The sequence below is a fragment of the Drosophila arizonae genome, chromosome 2 (genome assembly GCF_054131065.1).
Source record: "Drosophila arizonae isolate 15081-1271.41 chromosome 2, UAZ_ARI_1.0, whole genome shotgun sequence".
NCBI lineage: Eukaryota > Metazoa > Arthropoda > Insecta > Diptera > Drosophilidae > Drosophila > Drosophila arizonae.
Window position 1 is genome coordinate 16,764,803 of NC_142922.1, and position 17,859 is coordinate 16,782,661.

General features: G+C 35.8%; 1 protein-coding gene across 7 annotated transcripts in view; it reads left to right on the plus strand.

The window, feature by feature from the left end:
* The window catches only part of dsx (transcription factor doublesex), a 47,938-nt gene that overhangs the window by 22,088 nt on the left and 7,991 nt on the right, over nucleotides 1-17,859 (plus strand). For 6 of the 7 annotated variants that reach the window (XR_016268458.1, XR_016268459.1, XM_089461676.1 and 3 more), the window contains exon 3: nucleotides 12,231-12,368. Coding sequence is in view for 5 of the 7 variants with exons in the window: in XM_089461676.1 (XP_089317802.1) it covers nucleotides 12,231-12,368 (138 nt within the window). In the remaining 2 variants the exon portion in view is untranslated. Of the gene's footprint in view, nucleotides 1-12,230; nucleotides 12,369-12,483; nucleotides 14,047-17,859 lie in introns of those variants that run through there. The other variant, XM_018019147.2, reaches the window with a different exon arrangement.

A 17,859-nucleotide genomic window follows, 5' to 3' on the forward strand; every position in this document is an offset into this window, starting at 1 on the left:
AATGCAATATTTGCTCTCACTGTTCAACAATCACCCCCTCACACTCACACTCACGCTCGCCCTCTCTCATTTGTGCTCTCTCTCTCTCTATCAGTTTTACCCTGGCAACAAGTGCATAAACTGCACATTGCCTCTAATTTATGCTTGTTTGGTCATTGAGGTTTGCGGACTTGCAAGTTTTTTTTTTTTTAGTTTCTGGGGGCGCGGTCTTTGGGGCGGCAATGATTTGCATATTACGCATACGCAGCGAGGTGCACAAGAAATAGTATCTAAGGCGTTGCCTAATTTATGGGACAACAATTCGATAAGCCTCGAGCTAAGTATACTTATTAAGCGACATAATTACGTCGTTAATGGTTCGCTCATATTAATTACGCCCTGCAGCGAGCCGTTATTTTATTTTGATTTATTAGCAATGCATTTGCAAATTTATGAGTATAAATCTAGATGCTTGAATACATTTTCGGTAAATCAACAACACTCGAGCGTAGTCTCAGTTCCAGCCACAATTAGGCGGGTTTTCTGCTCAATTCAATTCGCATATCTTATTGGCTATTTTCAAATGATATCGTATAAAAGTGGCTCTATAAATTTCATTTTAATGACCAGACTTTAACCGCGTCAATCTGGTTTTTGGTTATGCTTAAACATTGAGTGAGACGAGTTTATTCGTTGTGTTAACGCAGAGACAGACAAACTTGATTCGAATTATCGATAAATCGGAAAATATTACATCTTCTATTTAAGATTTAAACGATAAGGATTAAGCGACGTGATTTTTAGTATACCTAATTATAAAAATGTATTCATAATTAATATATTCATATATTGTTGCATCGCTAGAGAATATTAAGCAGTCTGCTGCGCCCATTTTAAATTCAATAGCTTCATTTAGTAATCGAGCAAGTGTTGCGCAAATATTGTAAATATGCATGAATCATTGCAATTTATTAACAATCTATACATTCGTATAAGTTATTAATTCAACTAAAAGCATATTCGACATTTTAATCTATATCATTTTATTTTATTATGTAATTGAAATATTGAAAACATATTCCATTGATAAAGAACTTTATGTAACATATAATACTATCATATTCACACTACATTCAGTTATTCATATATCATTACCTTTCTACCATTGACAACGCCCACTTGCCCCTTCGCTCGTGCATCAATTGTGGCACAAAGACTGCATAAATAATTTACATAATATGATGCAAGAGCTCAACCAAAGCGCAGATCAAAAGCCAATCTGTTGAATCGAGTGGGGTTGCGGCCACAAATCAATTGACAGAGTGAAGCAGTGTCCTTTGAAAGGACGCAAATGCACGCCATATCAACTGATTTATATCACAGTCACAGCAATTAACGCGAATGTAAAGGGCGGCAATAAAAAAGAATGAAAAAACTGCGAAAAAGAAGAACGAACAGCAAAAAGACAAAACACAAAGTAGTAAAAGCAGCAAAAGGAATAAAGAGCATGCTCGACTAGCAAATGCGCTATAATGAATAAGTTTATTTTAAAAAAGATTTTTTTTTATTAAAGAAATACTACGAAATTTGTACATCTTTAATGACAGGGACTAGTATTGATGGGCTAGTTTAAATAAATTATAAATATAAATATAAAAAATTCTTAACATAACAAAAAACAATTTTCCCATACTTTAAATTATCATCTATTAAAATCAAGATTTCTTTTAGGTGCTTTTCATACTCATTAATCTTAACTTCATTTATCTATATGCGTTTATATACCCCTTAGGCATATACTGGGTATAGAAATCAACGTACATTTACGGTGCTTTTCATTTATATTTTTATGAATGTCTAAGCATAAACGTTAATTTAGTTATCTATATTTATAAAATATTTCTTTTTATTTCATGGTTATTCTGTTTCTCACGACAAAATGTTTATATACCCCTTTGACAACGTCTTTACTGGGTATACAAATCAACGTATATTTCTGGTGCTTTTCATTCTTAATTTTATGAGTGTCAAACTCAGGCGATGCCAAAATGTAGGAAAACCTTTTGCACAAATAAACATATGTGGCAGCAATTGTTGTTGTTGTTGTTGTTGTTGTTGCACAAGCTGAACGTCGTCATCAGCGTCAACGATTTTGGGGCGCTCGTAAAAAGCGCAAAGGAACATTTTACGATGGCACAGTCTAGCAAGCATTTGGCGTCTGTCTATAAGACGAATTACCGCTAAAGTCTTTGTCCGTCTCTGGCCTTCACTGCGTCATATAGAGCCGTATCTAAATTGTGGCTGCTGCTTTTTGCCTCCGGCAATCGAAATCGTGTATGAAATTAGTTAGCGAACAGTAGCTAGAAGCTGGCTCAAACCCATTAGCTTTGCCCGTGGGCCACTTAAGCTGCAGCCAATTGCCAATTGCCGATTGCCAATTGCCGATTGGCTTTTTTAATGGACCTCCATGTCTTATACAGAAATCTTAATATCACAGCGAAAAAAGGATGTAACTGACGAATAGCTAAAAATCAATTTCATGCTTTCAGGAAACTTTAAAATCATATATAATAACTTTAGGATAGTAAATAAATAAATGAAAGGCTCCTAAAGATTTTTAATTTGCTAAATTCGAATGGGGATGGGTAGAAAATTATATAAATTATTAACTTAAGATAATAAAGGAGTAGAAGAAATCCTGAAAGAAGATCTCTCTGAGCAGTCATCTCTCTGAGACTCTATTTCTATGTCATTTCGCTGCTTTGCTATCTCTATATTTCACAGAAGCGAAATAAAATCTATAAATGCAAACGAACCCAAGAGACACCCAAATTTTTTTACGGTGTATACTCAAAGGGCAACCGTGCCTATAACAAGTCCATTACAAAAACTGCGCCTCATCGGCATCGTCGGCGAACTGGCAACTCTGGTAACAAATAGATAAGACCCTAAGCGCTGCGGCAAATGCACACACAATAAAAGGGCAGAAAAACCTTGTGCAACTGTTGATCTTCTGGCTGATAAGTGATAAGGGCGCATGTGTAATTGAAAGTGAAATTCGCGCATCGTGAGCTGTTTGAGCAAGTGCCAGGGGCCGTAAGGGCAATGAGACACTGGGCGGGTGTCAAGCAGAATGCATTTCATCGACGTGTCTGTCGACAGCTCACACAGAGAGCGAGAGAGAAGGAGAGAGAGGGAGATAGACATGTCTTGCCAAATTAGAACAATGCTTAATTATTTTACTTCAAGCGATATCATCCAAAATCTCATTCCCCCGCAACTTTGACAAAGTGGGATTTCTATATTTATATTGAAGTGTTGGCCAAACACTTCTGGGCTCTTGCTTAAAAATAAATTTCAATTTCTGCGCCATGCTAAGCCAATTTGTGACGTTATTTATGGCAGAAGTAGCCTTCGCTACAGATGCCAGCAAACATTACCCTTTATTTAATTCTCCAACCAATGCTGAGGGGCTAATTAGAAAGCCCAGTCAATAGTTTCGTGTGAAATGAAAACATTGACAGCGTTAATTCCCAAAGTCTATAAACACCTCTATAGATTCCACATTGCTCAAAGAACAAATATGCAAAAATAAATTAAATATTGCTTCATATCTCTAATATTTTCAAAGCATATATACATTGTAAATGATTTAAAATAAATACTAAAAATTAAGATATCGAATAAGACTTAGCTAAGCAAAAGCCTGTCAAGCTCAAAATGTATAATATTTGACTTAAAACAGGGCATCGCCAAGTCGTTCATTTTGCATCCGAAGCAAATGTTTGACTTTAGCAAACTATTGTTAATTGCGTAATATGAAACTACAAACTTGTGCACAATTCATTTGCAGAGGGAAAAAAGAATTGCAAAAATATTGCTAGAATTTGTATTATATTTCAAATGTATATTTTTATAAATTACATGTATTATTACCTTATACATATATATATAATACAAGTTTCACTATATTGTATATATTAGCGTTGATTATTGCTGAAAACTAGGCACCTGACATTCGACTGACGCAAATTGACTGCGCAGGCAATAAAATGCACAGGTTTATGGTTAGGCTGCAACTAAAATAATATTACAAATACATTTTAACTATATACACATATATAATTTATTCATAGAATTCATATAGATTTTTGCTCGTATATGCATTTTATTTATTTATTTCGATTGAGATGAAATTGTTATTACTATTATGATTTGCCTTTGATATTTTATCAGGCGCCGACAGAGTTGCCAAACATGATCTATATGTGTGCGTGTGTGTGTGTGTTGGCTGTGTGCGTGCGTATATTTGTTAATGTTTGTAATGCAACACCCAAGCAAGTTGGCATGCCTGGCACGTGTAACCCATAAACAGTTGACGTAGTCCCGCGCATGCTGAAGAAAATCGCACAGAACTAAAGAGCTTGCAAGTGGCTGGGCATACTCTACATATATGAGATTACACTGAGCGAAAAGAAATATGTATTCTAGTATTTCAATATGCAAAGGTTGATTTGGTAACTATAAATATGCGATTACATTCGGCAAACACTAGATCTGAGGTAATTTTTATGACTTAATCATTGATGAGCCGAAAAAATGCCTGCAGCAGAATACACTGTGCGGAATGAAGGTATAGCCAATGTTTGTTGCATATAATTTTATATGCATTTTACAATATTAAATAGTTGATAACTGATTCACTGTATATATATATATATAAATACACTGGCCGAAAAAAACGTGTAACCTTATACATACAAATATAAGGGGGTCTGAGAAATATTTTTCCAGCTAATATCTAATTTAGCTATAAGTTGATTATAGAACTTTAAAATATAAACAAACAAATAATACATTTGTTCAATTTGTCTCTACGATTTGGTGACTTTGCATTATAAAAAACCATTTATAATATATATTGAGTGATTTTATATAAATACAAAATAATCATTTAAGTATTAATGGATAATGGATAACGTCAACTGAGTGATTAATAGATGAAAACCTGCACAGAAAGGGAAAATCGAGGAAATAATAGACAAATATATTCTTTACAAATTTTGAAAAATATAAATATTGAGTTGAAAAAAAAAAAAAAAAAAAACAAAAACAAAAATTCAATAAGAAATCATTTTCATTTTATACTTTTTTTTATGTGTATCGATTGCAAATAGAAATATGTATATATACATATATATTTATATATGCATGCAATTGTGCTAGCAACAGTTTGCCAGCGCCGGCAAGTGGCAAATGTCTCAGATGATGATGGCTATTTCCACACACACACGAACACACACACACATACATACACACACAGAGACACACGCAGCTGGATTGTTTGCCCTGTCAGCGTCTATCTGGAGTTCTCATTTGCTTAGGGCGACTGACAGGGGAAGGCGTGCAAAGCTGTTTGCTAAGCGTCTATTGTATTCATGGCCGACCTTGAGACTAGAATGCCAACTGGCTAATATTTATGAAAGCAGCTTAATTTAAAGCAGATTACCATTTGATTAAGTTAATTTAGTGTAATACGATTTATTTAGTTATATACCAGATAACTCGTACTAAAATAAGTCTGGAACTTCTTTTTCAAGGCCATTCATTGTTTTCCCAGTCAATCTTTTATTGCCTCAATATGCATTTGCCTATGATCAAAAGCATTTTTGTTTTAATCAACTTATATTTCAAGTGTATTCTGTGCACCAACATGCTAAAATCCATATAGAATCTTATATACTATATGGACATATAAATTACGTTGTCTTACAAAGTTGCAAAATTCAAAGAGCAAATCAAATGTACATTCATTTAACTATAAATACATATACATTTATATACATTTATGAATACATATATATAAATAGTTTTATATATTACAAAATGCATCCCTGACACATGGTGAGCACATGCAGCTAGAAATTAGAGAATAGAGGAATTTAGGAGAATACCCTGTAAAAGCAAAATTTCACTCACATATTATCTTTCTCTTTATCTCTCTCTCTCTCTCTCTCTCTCTCTCTCTCTCTCTCTCTCTATCTTTCTGCTCCTCTCTCTCCCACTCACAATAAATCAGTCCATAAAAAAGCAACTATTATTTTATTTACAAAACCTGTTTGGATAATGTAATTAAGTTTTGTATTTAAAAGTTATATATAGTATATAAAAAGTATATATATTATACAAGCAATTTGCTGTATATAACCTTCACTGTTGATAAGCCCTAAGCCTATAAATTGATAACTATAGAAGAGTTTAAACAAAATGTTACCCCAACAAAAGTTAATCAGCTGCTGCTAGCAGCAAACTCAATAAAAGCTTGTCAAATAGTCACTAAATATATATTAAGCTAATCTGGGTACAACCAAGTCTAATTAAAATGATAAAAAATAAAAAAAATAAAAATTAAAAATATTATTCTTTTTTTATAATTATTGACAGCACAAGCTTGTTATATTTGATAATAAAATAGAGAAAAATGTGAAGTAAGGGAGGGAATGTGAAGTAAAGGAGGGGTTAGAGAGTTGGGACAGGTAGGGATAACGTGTATGTGTGTGTGAATATGGCTGGCACGAATAGCAGCCAAGAGCATTTTACAAGTTCAAGTGAATTACGACTACAAGGAGATGACGACGACGTCGACAACGACGATTACGAAAATGACAATGACAAAGAGCCGGAGAGCGAGTGAAAGAGAGGGAGAAACGTTAACGGCGCAGCCAATGCAGATATAGAGACAAAAGCCAGTGAAATTTTTGTATTTTCCTTTATTTTTAGTTTTCTTTATACTATATAAGTCGTAAAGTTGCTGGTAAATTACAAACGTTTTAATTTTGAGATTAAAACTGCTTTCGTGCCAAGCTTAACAAGCTTAACTTGGCTAAAAGCAGCTAAAGGATAAGCATTGCCAACTTCCGCCATTTGCCATCCGCCTTCCGGGTGCCAAGGATGCGTGACATCCTTATGCCCAATCCAGCATAAAAAGCGTTCCAAGCGACATGCAGTTTTATTAGCGTTTACTGCATTTCTTGACGAATGCACAACGACTGTCCCTGAAGAGGGGGACGACGCATGCCCCGAAATGGGGCACAGTGCTTTGGTGCAAACGAGCTACGAGCTACGAGCTGTGGACTCAGGTAAAGTTAAGGTAAAGCCATGTTAAGCGTTAGTGGCTGCTAGATTTAGTGCAAGCCAATGAATACCAAATAGAAAAGCCAGCAGATACCCAACGCCACGACCAACTGCACGCCGAACCGACTTTACACCATTCGCATAAAACTGACTATAAAGCTGAACAGTTCCTAGAACTTGACTTTAATAGCAACTTGCTGAGCGTGCGGTGCTCTACAGTTTGATTTATTTGAGACTAGATTAACAAAGGTGTAAATTTCTAACTAGATTTTGTAGTATATAGTGAAGATACTCCAATGAAATCTGATGAAACGGAATGTATCCTAGTTGGAAATGCATAAATATATATATTTTCAGCTTGAAATGCTTAAATTCAATAAAGAGTGGACTAATAGCAAATTATAGATCAGATTGATTGACTTTCAATAATTTTTAAGTTCATCATTAGCTCGATTTCGCAACCTGTCAATCTGTCAGTCAACATTTAGGTCTAGCCGCATTCTTTTATTTTAATAAAAGAATAACTAGGATTCAATCATTCAATCAGTCATTCAAACTATACATATATAAATTTGTTGATTCAATCAATCAATCAATGAAACAGAGTATTGATAATCCATAATTAAGAACGACCAACCAGGATTGATGTTGTTAAAACACGAGTTGATTGAGCAAATGATGAAGTTTGTCAATCAGTCAATCAAGAACATGTAAGTAGTTAATAAAATTAAGACTAATCAGACTATACATTGAATAGCCTAGTTCTTTCTCTCATTCTCCCTCACATTTCTGTATCAATCAAGCCATCAGTCAGCAGTATTAGCTTTTTGGAATCAATCAGTCAGATATGAAATACTAGATTACTAAGCAGAGTTATGACATTTTGGTACGAGTGAATTTCTGGCTACTAGAGAACTTCAAATGGTAGCTAGCTAACCCTTTAAAGCTATTGCTCATGTATAGTAAGATATCCAGCTACACAGTGCCAAACAATGGCCAAATATCATTTTACAGCACGACGTCCGCTCTGCCTCCACTGCCTTCGCTGTGCCATTCTTTGGCGCCTAATCAGTTTTCCCTGCTGTGTCTGCTGTGCCACAAGCCTCATTAAAAGGCTTTTCCCCAGCTCCAACATGCCCTGCGCTGAGTTCATTTCGATTGTTTGTGTGTGCGTGTGTGTGTGTGTCTGTGTGTGTGAGTCTCCGTGTGTGCCCCAAGTCCAGAGCAAGTCGAAATATTCTCTATGATTCGGTAGACATTCCACCGTTTGCTTCATTTGCCACATTGCTCGCTCGCTGCGAACTGTTTTGCATCAATTCGTCTCCTTTTTGCTTTGCATGCAGCACATTTTCAGTTGCCATTTTGTGGATATTTCGATTTATTATTTTTTATTGTTGTTACGTTTTACGACTTTGCCGGCTGCGAGTTCTCCGACTCTGACTCTGACTCCGACTCCGACTCTAGCCGGATGCTGCGTCAAATCTACAGATATTCTCAGATATTGCCACTTCGTTGGTTTACGTCCCTATTTCTCATAGTCATGCATTTTCCGTAAATTCACCATTGAGACAAAAAGAATTTTATCAAAATATTTGCTAGTCGCTTTTTACTGCTCAAGTTAATTTTACCACCGGCTTGCAAAATTATAAACATACTTCCGGCAAAAGCTAGCCTCGTTGTGTATGCACTAGAATTCTTGCTCAATTTGAATTTCGGACTAGAAATGAAAATTATTCTAGTATTTGGTTTTCAAATTTAACTTTAAGAAATTATTCCAATATACAATTTTCAATTTCTACAATTTGCATAGATATAAATAGCCATATTATATTATAAATTATTCTTTAAATTGGAATTCTAGCCCTTATTTTAACTTATCTTCCGCCAACGTTATATTGATTTAAATTAGTTACTATACTCTGTTCATATCTTGATATTAGATGAAGATGTCTAAAAAACTATGTTATTATCTATATACATATATACATATAATCTATATGTGTATGTAAGTGCTGCAGTTAGCCAACCTGCGCAGAATGGAGCCCCTATCAAAGTCAGTAAAAAGGCGGGTCTTACAAAATGTATGTATATGTATAAAAATATAAAAAAGGAGGCCGAGCAATGTAATGCATGCAATTGGCACAAGACTATGTGCACACACACACACACAGTGAGACACAAACTTTTGTATATAAAGGATTCTACGGGTGATGCGCTTCAGGAGCAGCTGCAGCAACACGAACAGCAGCAGCAACAGCTTCGTGTTGCATACAAACTCATAAAAGGCGCAAAAAACGACGATGAAAAACTTTGCTAACGACTTAAACGACGACAAAAACGAGTACGAAGGAGCAACAAAAAAAAGAAGGAGCAAAACGATGCTGGATTCTACCAAAAAAGGATTCGGCTGTAGGAGAGCCAACGGAACAAGAGCGAGAGAGAGCGAGAGAACGAGAAAGAAAGAGCGCGCAGCAAGCATCGAATTGAGAGTAAGCTGCACTTGGCACAGTAATACAAGTAATAATACCAGCAGAGCCAACCAACTATATAGAAAACATGCACATATACTTTCCATATATATATATATATATATATATATATATATATATATATATATATATATATATATAGGTATAAATGTGCTATATATAGTTTAATGCAGATATATATGTATATGTATATATATGTATATAGCTGCGCAGAGTTGCAGCTCGTTTATGCGCGTTAATGGCATCGTTTACTGGCTAACTGTAAATGTGCGCCCACAAGTGGGTGTGGCGCTTACTGTTGCAGCTGCACTCTTGTTGTGGCATCAATTGGCTTCAATAAGTTGGGCGTGGCTAAAAGGATCTGCGGGCTGCAACCCGCATTTCAAGTAAATGCACTTCAAATGAAAATAATATGCTCTCTGATGTAACAAATAATTGGTTCAGATGTCCTTAACAGACATCGATGTGGGATAAATATATTCACTTGATTTTTCACACAAGTAGGTCGACTAAGAGTTAAACAGTTTCCATAAAATAAAGACAGTAAGAGAATAATATATTTATTAATCTCATATAGCATTCAAAAGCTAAACATTGAATTTTGACTATTAATATTTATCTATTTAGAGCATTAACATTTTAGACCGAATTTTCCATCGCCTAAAATGTCAAATCCAATAAGCGCTTAGCTAATTTTTTCTCAAATATTTTTAACTTGTATAAAAGTGGTCTAGCTAATTGGACAATCAACAATTTTTTTTTATGCTGCGGCAACAATAAATCAATTTATTAAATTTATATGCGGTTAATAAAATAATTTTTAGACATAAAATGCAAATAAAGCCAATAGCTTCTACAAAAAAAAAAAAGTAAATAAAACAACAACAGAAATGGCTAATGGCTTAATGACTAAATTAAAAATGGCAGCGTACAATGACAACAACAACAACAACGATGATGATAGATAACAACAACAAGAGCAAGCAGTGCGTGCAAGCTTTTTATATACACGCATACACACACACATACAGAAATGTGCACATGCATATATACATTCATACATAAGTACACATGTATACAACACAAATGATGTAAACTAAACAACAGCAAGAGCAGCAGCAGCAACAGCTATACACGCAAAGTATAAAACACGTTTCACACGCACACATACATGCACGGACGCTTCGCTCACCAATGCAAAACGTGCGCCACACTAACACGAAGCAACAACAACACAGCGTCAACTACTCAGCGCAGCAGTTGCATACAACATAACAAAAGCAACAACAGCAACAACAGGCACATCAAAGCCGAAAAGGAGAAGAGAGAGAAACATAATAAAACGGGCCAATGACTATGAAGCTCCGCCTACTACGGAAACTACCGACGACGACAGCAACGATGACGACGACGACGGCAGCGCAGCAGCTGCCATTTGTTCAAGCTGTTGTTGTTGTTGTGGCTGTTGGTCTTCTTCCTATTATTGTTGTTGCTCGTGCTGCTGCTGTTGCTGCTGCTATGTAGGTAAAAAGAAAAGAAAAATGGCAGCGCATTAAGAGAACATAGCGAGTATAGAAGAAACGCAACTAAAACCCGAAGCAGCTGACGAAGATTGGACTAGAAATTGCAGAAAGTAAAGCGACGAATTAGAGAAACACATTTATAGACGTAGCTCATTCAATTTACCATTGAAACAAATACATATATTTTCGATTGAATATTCTATCTGTAGAATTATTATTTTAAAAACATAACAATTATTTTTTAAATACGATAATAAATATTACCTTTCGTTCTTTAGCAAACTGTTTGAATATCCTATTCTGTGAAACTTCTACTCTCTAGTAGCTTTATAATTAATAACACCTGGACGTAGACACAACTTCCAAAATTAAGATAGATACCTGGTTTTTAAAGTAGTAAAATGATCAATATTGTAAAAAATATATCGGATCTATTTTAGGGGTTGAATAGGCCTTTTTCCAAGCACACGAAAGAGTTAAGCCTTGAACAGACTTAGCCGTCTCACCTTTTAGCTAAGAATTTATTTCTTCTACATAGCAACCTAACAACAATAAAAAAGTCATTTTATGCATGACTCAAACCATATATTAAAATATACAAAAGCTACGTTTTTGCGTGCTCAGACAGTGCATGCTGATAAGAGTTAACAAGATCTTCCGATCTACTTTCCCCTCTGATGATCTCAGCCCAAAGTGCCAATGGGAACGCTTCAGACATTGTTTGTATTGGATTTCATTTTGTGCCTACGTTTTTACCGCCATGTTTACATTCAACATAGCCACGTCTGACAGTTTCAATAGGGTATCATTGGGAACATCGTAAATAACATTTTTTTAAAAGCGCTCGAGCAGCTGAAAATTGAGAATATCAATGGATATTGAGTATACGCTGCGTTTTCCATCTTCGTCTCGGTCTCCGTCTCCAATTTACGTTTATTTATTTATGTTGATATTTCGAATGGGTCTCATTCAAATTGTTTACGGCTTTCTCTTTCGAACTTTGTATTCAATTTCAAGCGGATGCTTGAGTGTCATGAGAACTCGGGCTTTAAGCTAATGTCATCGAATTTCATTTGTAAATCGATTCTGTTTGTTTTATTTGCAGGTCAGGATGTTTTCCTAGACTATTGTCAGAAGCTGTTAGAGAAATTTCGTTATCCGTGGGAGCTGATGCCGCTCATGTATGTGATATTAAAAGATGCTGGTGCCGATATAGATGAGGCTTCGCGTCGCATCGAAGAGGGTAAGCCAAAAGAGATAAACCATATAAACTATTTCTTAACAAACTAAGCTAAAACCAAAAGATTTATGAACTATATACTATAACATATTACCTACATATCTTTCGATCTGGATAGGCCAATATGTTGTCAATGAATACTCCCGTCAAAACAATTTAAATATTTATGACGGGGGTGAGCTACGCAACGCAACGCGGCAATGTGGATGATAATTGTTTTATTAATCAATTTGAATATTTTATTCACAAGTAAAAATCTGAACAGAAATTACATTTTATCTAGTTATATAAATATCTATATTTTTCGTCAACTTCAATTTAAATTAAACAAAAAAATAAGAAACATATTAAATATTTAGCTTAAAGCTTCTGCAAAACGCGCGCGAGTTGCAAGAAACTAAAAAGTTGGGCTTTAAAATTAAACTAAAAAAATAATTAAATAAATATTGAAAAGCCACTGTAAATATATTCGAATATAATGTGAGCGAGCAACTTTTACTTGGATAATGTCTTCAATCAACAAACCAAATATACAACTCTTCAATCAACATACTCTGGCAATGAAGTCTTCAGTCAAACTCTTCAATCAACTTACTCTGGCAATGATGTCTCCACCAAAACTCTTCAATCAACATACCCTGACAACGATGTCTCTACTCAAACTCTTCAATCAACATACCCTATAAATGATGACGATGTCCGGCTGCTCTAACTACTCTACAATCAACATACCAATCTACTCAACGCAACTTCTTGTCAACTCTGATTGTTAAATGCTCTTTCAACTATCCTCAGATCAACTCTAACAGTTAAGATGTGCTAGTAAATGCTTATTCGAACGGTTGTTTAGCTTTAGTTCAAAGATCAAACATCAAGGTTTGTTTTAAGTTAGTTAGCTTAAGTTAAGCTGAGTTTAGATGGACCACACACCATAAGCAACGTCAAATAGAAATAAATAATCAAATATAAAGAAAAGGGAAGTTTTAAATTTTATAGCACCATAGTTAAGATCTAAGCACACAGCAAGTTCGCTCTATTAAGATAAACTCGATAGAGAATTTCAGTTTCTTTGCTTATGTGGTCCAGCCTAATCCAAATTCTAGATTATTTAAGTTTTGTAAGCTTTACTTTATATCTAAAAATTATTTTAAATTATTAGTTAACCTATTTTTTAAATTAAAATGGAACTTTTTAGATCTTTGCTACACCTAATTGAACACACTTATAAATCTATATATAGAGTTCCAAAGTTCAATAAGATCTTGGCTAATAGAATTACAGAATTTGAATTAGCTTAAAATACCTAAATAGTTTCAATATTTATACTATGTAAAAATACAGGAACTTAAGATATTCAGTCTTGCTAAATACTATATGTTTATATAATGTCTAACGATATACAAATTAATTTAACAAACTATGTATAAATATTGTTATCGATTTAAGCAGTTCATAATGCATATGCCAAGTTACAAGAACAAGAACAACAACAACAAAATAATTCTATGTAAAAACAAAATAAAAACATTTTCCTTAAACAAAAGTAAATGGTCAGCATTAAGAGAGATGTTCCCTAGGGATATATTAAGAAGGGGCTTCGAGGTAGCTTATAGAAGGTGTATCACCTGCATTATTTTGATTTTGTGAATAACATTAAAAACTGTAACGATTGCTTTCTCAAGTTGTTTGCCATTTCATCAGAGCCGTTACACGTCCTACCATTTCACTTCCAGAGCGGGAGCTGAAGCTGTTGTTGTTTTTGTTGCTGCTGCTGTAGTCGCTGCTGCTGGCATCGTAAATGCATCATTAAACCGAAAAATGCATGCGAACAATTTACGACATTGCCAACACCGTCACTGAAAGGCTTCCAGCTTCAGCTTCAGCTTCAGCTTCAGCTTAGCTCAATCCCAATCCCACCTACCCAGTCTCCGGTCTCCCAAATGGCATTTCCATGGGAAAGCTGCCAGGTAGTAGCTACAATAATATTGCAGCATCGTTTGCTGGCACTAAACACGTTCATCCAGGTGGGATGAACAGACGGGAGCAGAGTCTACCATGAACATAGGTAGATGTGTAGACTAAGGGGAACGACAGACCGGGGTTTACTTCGAATAGGCAATGCGACGTGTAAATGTGTGCGCTATAAAGCTTAAAAGTGTTTATGCTTGAACAGTTGACGGCTTGACGCTATAAGATGGATACATCAAGATTGCAAAAGCGATTTAGAAACGAAAAGTTGTTAATATCTATTGTTCATAGCAATAAGAATTGTATAGGTAGCATATCAAGCTAATTTGTGTGAAAAGAGTTTATAGAATTTTAAACATTATCAAAACTGATGCCATTGCCATTTGATAAACGTTTATTAAACATATTTTTAATACTAGATAACTCTCTATTTTTCCCAACATTTGAACTCTCTATTCGTGGCTGACCTTTCGTAAGCCCATTGCTCACAGCTCGTTGCTTTTGCTCACACTATTTATGATTCTTTACGCCCATTTAGGCAAATGAGTCAGCTTACGGCAGGTTTTATGACACATTTCTCATTCTTGTTTCGGTCATATTTTTAAGCCCTGTCTTTGCTATGTAAACCCATAAAATAGACTTTTTGCGAGAGCGAGACAGAGAGAGAGAGAGAGAGAGACAGGCAGCTCATAATGTGGCAAGTATTTTAACCCTGCCTTCGGGATCGAATACTCCAAATTCCTTTAGCTTAACAGTAGAGCAAAACAAAAACAAGTAAGAAAGCTCTAGTCGAGACTGCTCGACTACGAGATCCCCTGAACCCTTGGAGTGCTATCTATTTCAATAATTTTTCGCGTCTTTCAGCTTACACAAGAAACACACACACATACACAAAACACATACACATACAAGCACCCACGCATAAACACGCATGGGCTGCAGTGTGCGCTTACTATGAGAACTTAATTGTTTAATAACTTTTTTTATGGACGTACGATCTTCATGAAACTTTCAGATTATGATTATAACATGGATATGCATGTAATTGCCAAAGCACAAGTCTCTAGTATTTGAAATACGCGTTTTACAAAAGTGAGGGTGAGGGGGTGAATTTAGAGGTGGGGGGTAAATTTTAACAAAAACCGAAATTGTATAAATTGCATATAAGCATACATTCAAAATTTGGAGACTCTAGCAATAAAGGTGTAGAAGATATAATTTTATAACTAGTTTTCGATAAGGTTTTTCATCGATAAAAAAAGATCGGGATGAGTTATCGAATTTTAATGATAAACTCGATATCCGCGCTGTAATTACGAACATTTTACAAAAAATTTGAAGTCTCTAGCTCTTATATCTTCGGAAATCGACGCGTTCAAACATACGGACAGACGGACAGACGGACAGACGGACAGACGGACAGACAGACAGACGGACAGGGCCAAATCAACTCAGCTCGTCACCCTGATCAAGAATATATATACTTTGTGGGGTCTGCCACGCCTCCTTCTGCCTGTTACATACATTTCAACAAAACCATTATACCCTGATTTCCCATTTTCAATGGGTTCAGGGTATAATAAGTATCAAGAGGAAGACATGGTTCTGTTTGCCAATGCTTATTAAATACTATAGAAAAGCGTTGCCAACATCAGGAAATGCAGCAACAAACAGCGACAACAACAGCAACCAGCAACGGCAGTAGGAAGCGAAAAATTTCAACTTTACGACTTCATATTGTGGGCGGGTCGTAAAAAAATGTGCAGCGTCAACTGCCAGGGCCAATGCAGCACTTGTGCTCATACTACTGACATTTTACGGCTCGACAAGTAACATGCACGCCCCAACTAGTACTAGACATCAGATATACATATACATATATCTAAGCACTCAGAGAATTGCTTGAATGCTTGCAAATCAATAAGAAACATTTTTTAAATGTGCGCAAGATCCGTTTTGTCAGTCTAAGTCTTAGATTGTAGCTCTAAATTACTGGATTCATTGATAATTTACTTACTAAACTGCACTCAAGTGACATACATTTCTCTCAGTGTATTTATATGTAGCGTATGTGTAAAGAAAGCGAGTCGTGATATATTAGTGCTGACTGCAGGCAGCTCCTTGACTGCTTTGCTTTCTGGCTTCATACTAAGCAGCCAGTTTGTCATAAATGTGGCCTGGACATGGCTACTTCCATTAAATTGACCGAGCTTTAGCTGATTGCCGTTGTTCCAGCTGCTGCTGGTGGTGCTCCTTGTTGTCATCTGCTGTCGCCTGCTAACCCAGTGAAGCGTAAAGTTATTGCCAAGGTTTTGTGGCCTGCAAACGTGCTGATTAAAAATGGCTGCGAGGCACGGGGAAGCTTAACAAGGCGAAACACTACAATTTCCTAAAACTTACCTTAACTTATTTCCACTTTTAACTCAAAACATAATAGCACACTTTAATAGAAATACGCGCGATCAACTAATTTGGCGCTGCCACATGTCCTGATTTTGTGACTAAGTGGGGCCTGCCAGACTGTCTAACAAATAAATTTAAAAACTTTAAAGTTTTAAAAATTAGGCCTAGGCTCTGTAATTTACACAATTTAAAAATTTGTATATATATAAATATACATATTGCAATTGTATTGTAAATTTTTGAAAATTAATTAACAATTATAAATACACAATTATTTTTGTGAACAGTGTGGCAGCCTCAAACGTTATGCTGGCTGCGCCGCCCACTTACAGAATTACGCCACAAAATCAATGGGGTCACCTTTATATTTGAAGTTTGATAAACATGCCATGCATGGGGTCACCTTTTAATTTAAATTTATCTGTGCAATATGAATTTAACAGTCGAGAGTTAGAATCGGAGTCCAATAGATAAAAATAAACGAACTTTTACCTCCCCAGCTGCCCGAATGCTTTCTCACAGAGCTTTGACCTGCTGTTCAAGATGCACTCACTTAATTAATCCCAGCCCTGCACAAATTTTAATGTACGGGCTTGTTCAGAGTTTACGACTTTTTATTTCGCACTGGCATTAGTATGGGTATTAGTTGTTACCCAGGTTCTTTGGTCAAATACATAAATGCTAGGCTAGAGTCCACGTACATCTCTCGGCATGTACGTATGACGTTTAGTTTGGGCCAGGCCCCTGGCCTGTGGCACACTCGTGCGTAATATTCCCGTGTGCCTGCCTGGGCTCTGTTTAATGCATTCTGCAGTTGGCGGAAGAAAAAATCCCATTAAAATTAAGTAAAATTGCAGCAGCAGCAGCAGCAGCAGAAACGTAATCGTAAAAACTTGGCATTTTGATGTTGCAGCAAGCAGTAAAATTTTGAAAAGTTTTTGCCACATAGATAAGTCGATGTGGGGGTTGAGGCTGGGGCTGGAGCTGGCAAACAAAGGTTCTGCCTCTTACGGGGGTTGGGCTTAACAGAATGGGTTCATTGTGTATGTGTGAGCGTCTGCCTGTGTGTGTGTGTGAAGGTTGCACATAAAGTGCATGCCACAGCGATCAGCGATGTGTGTGG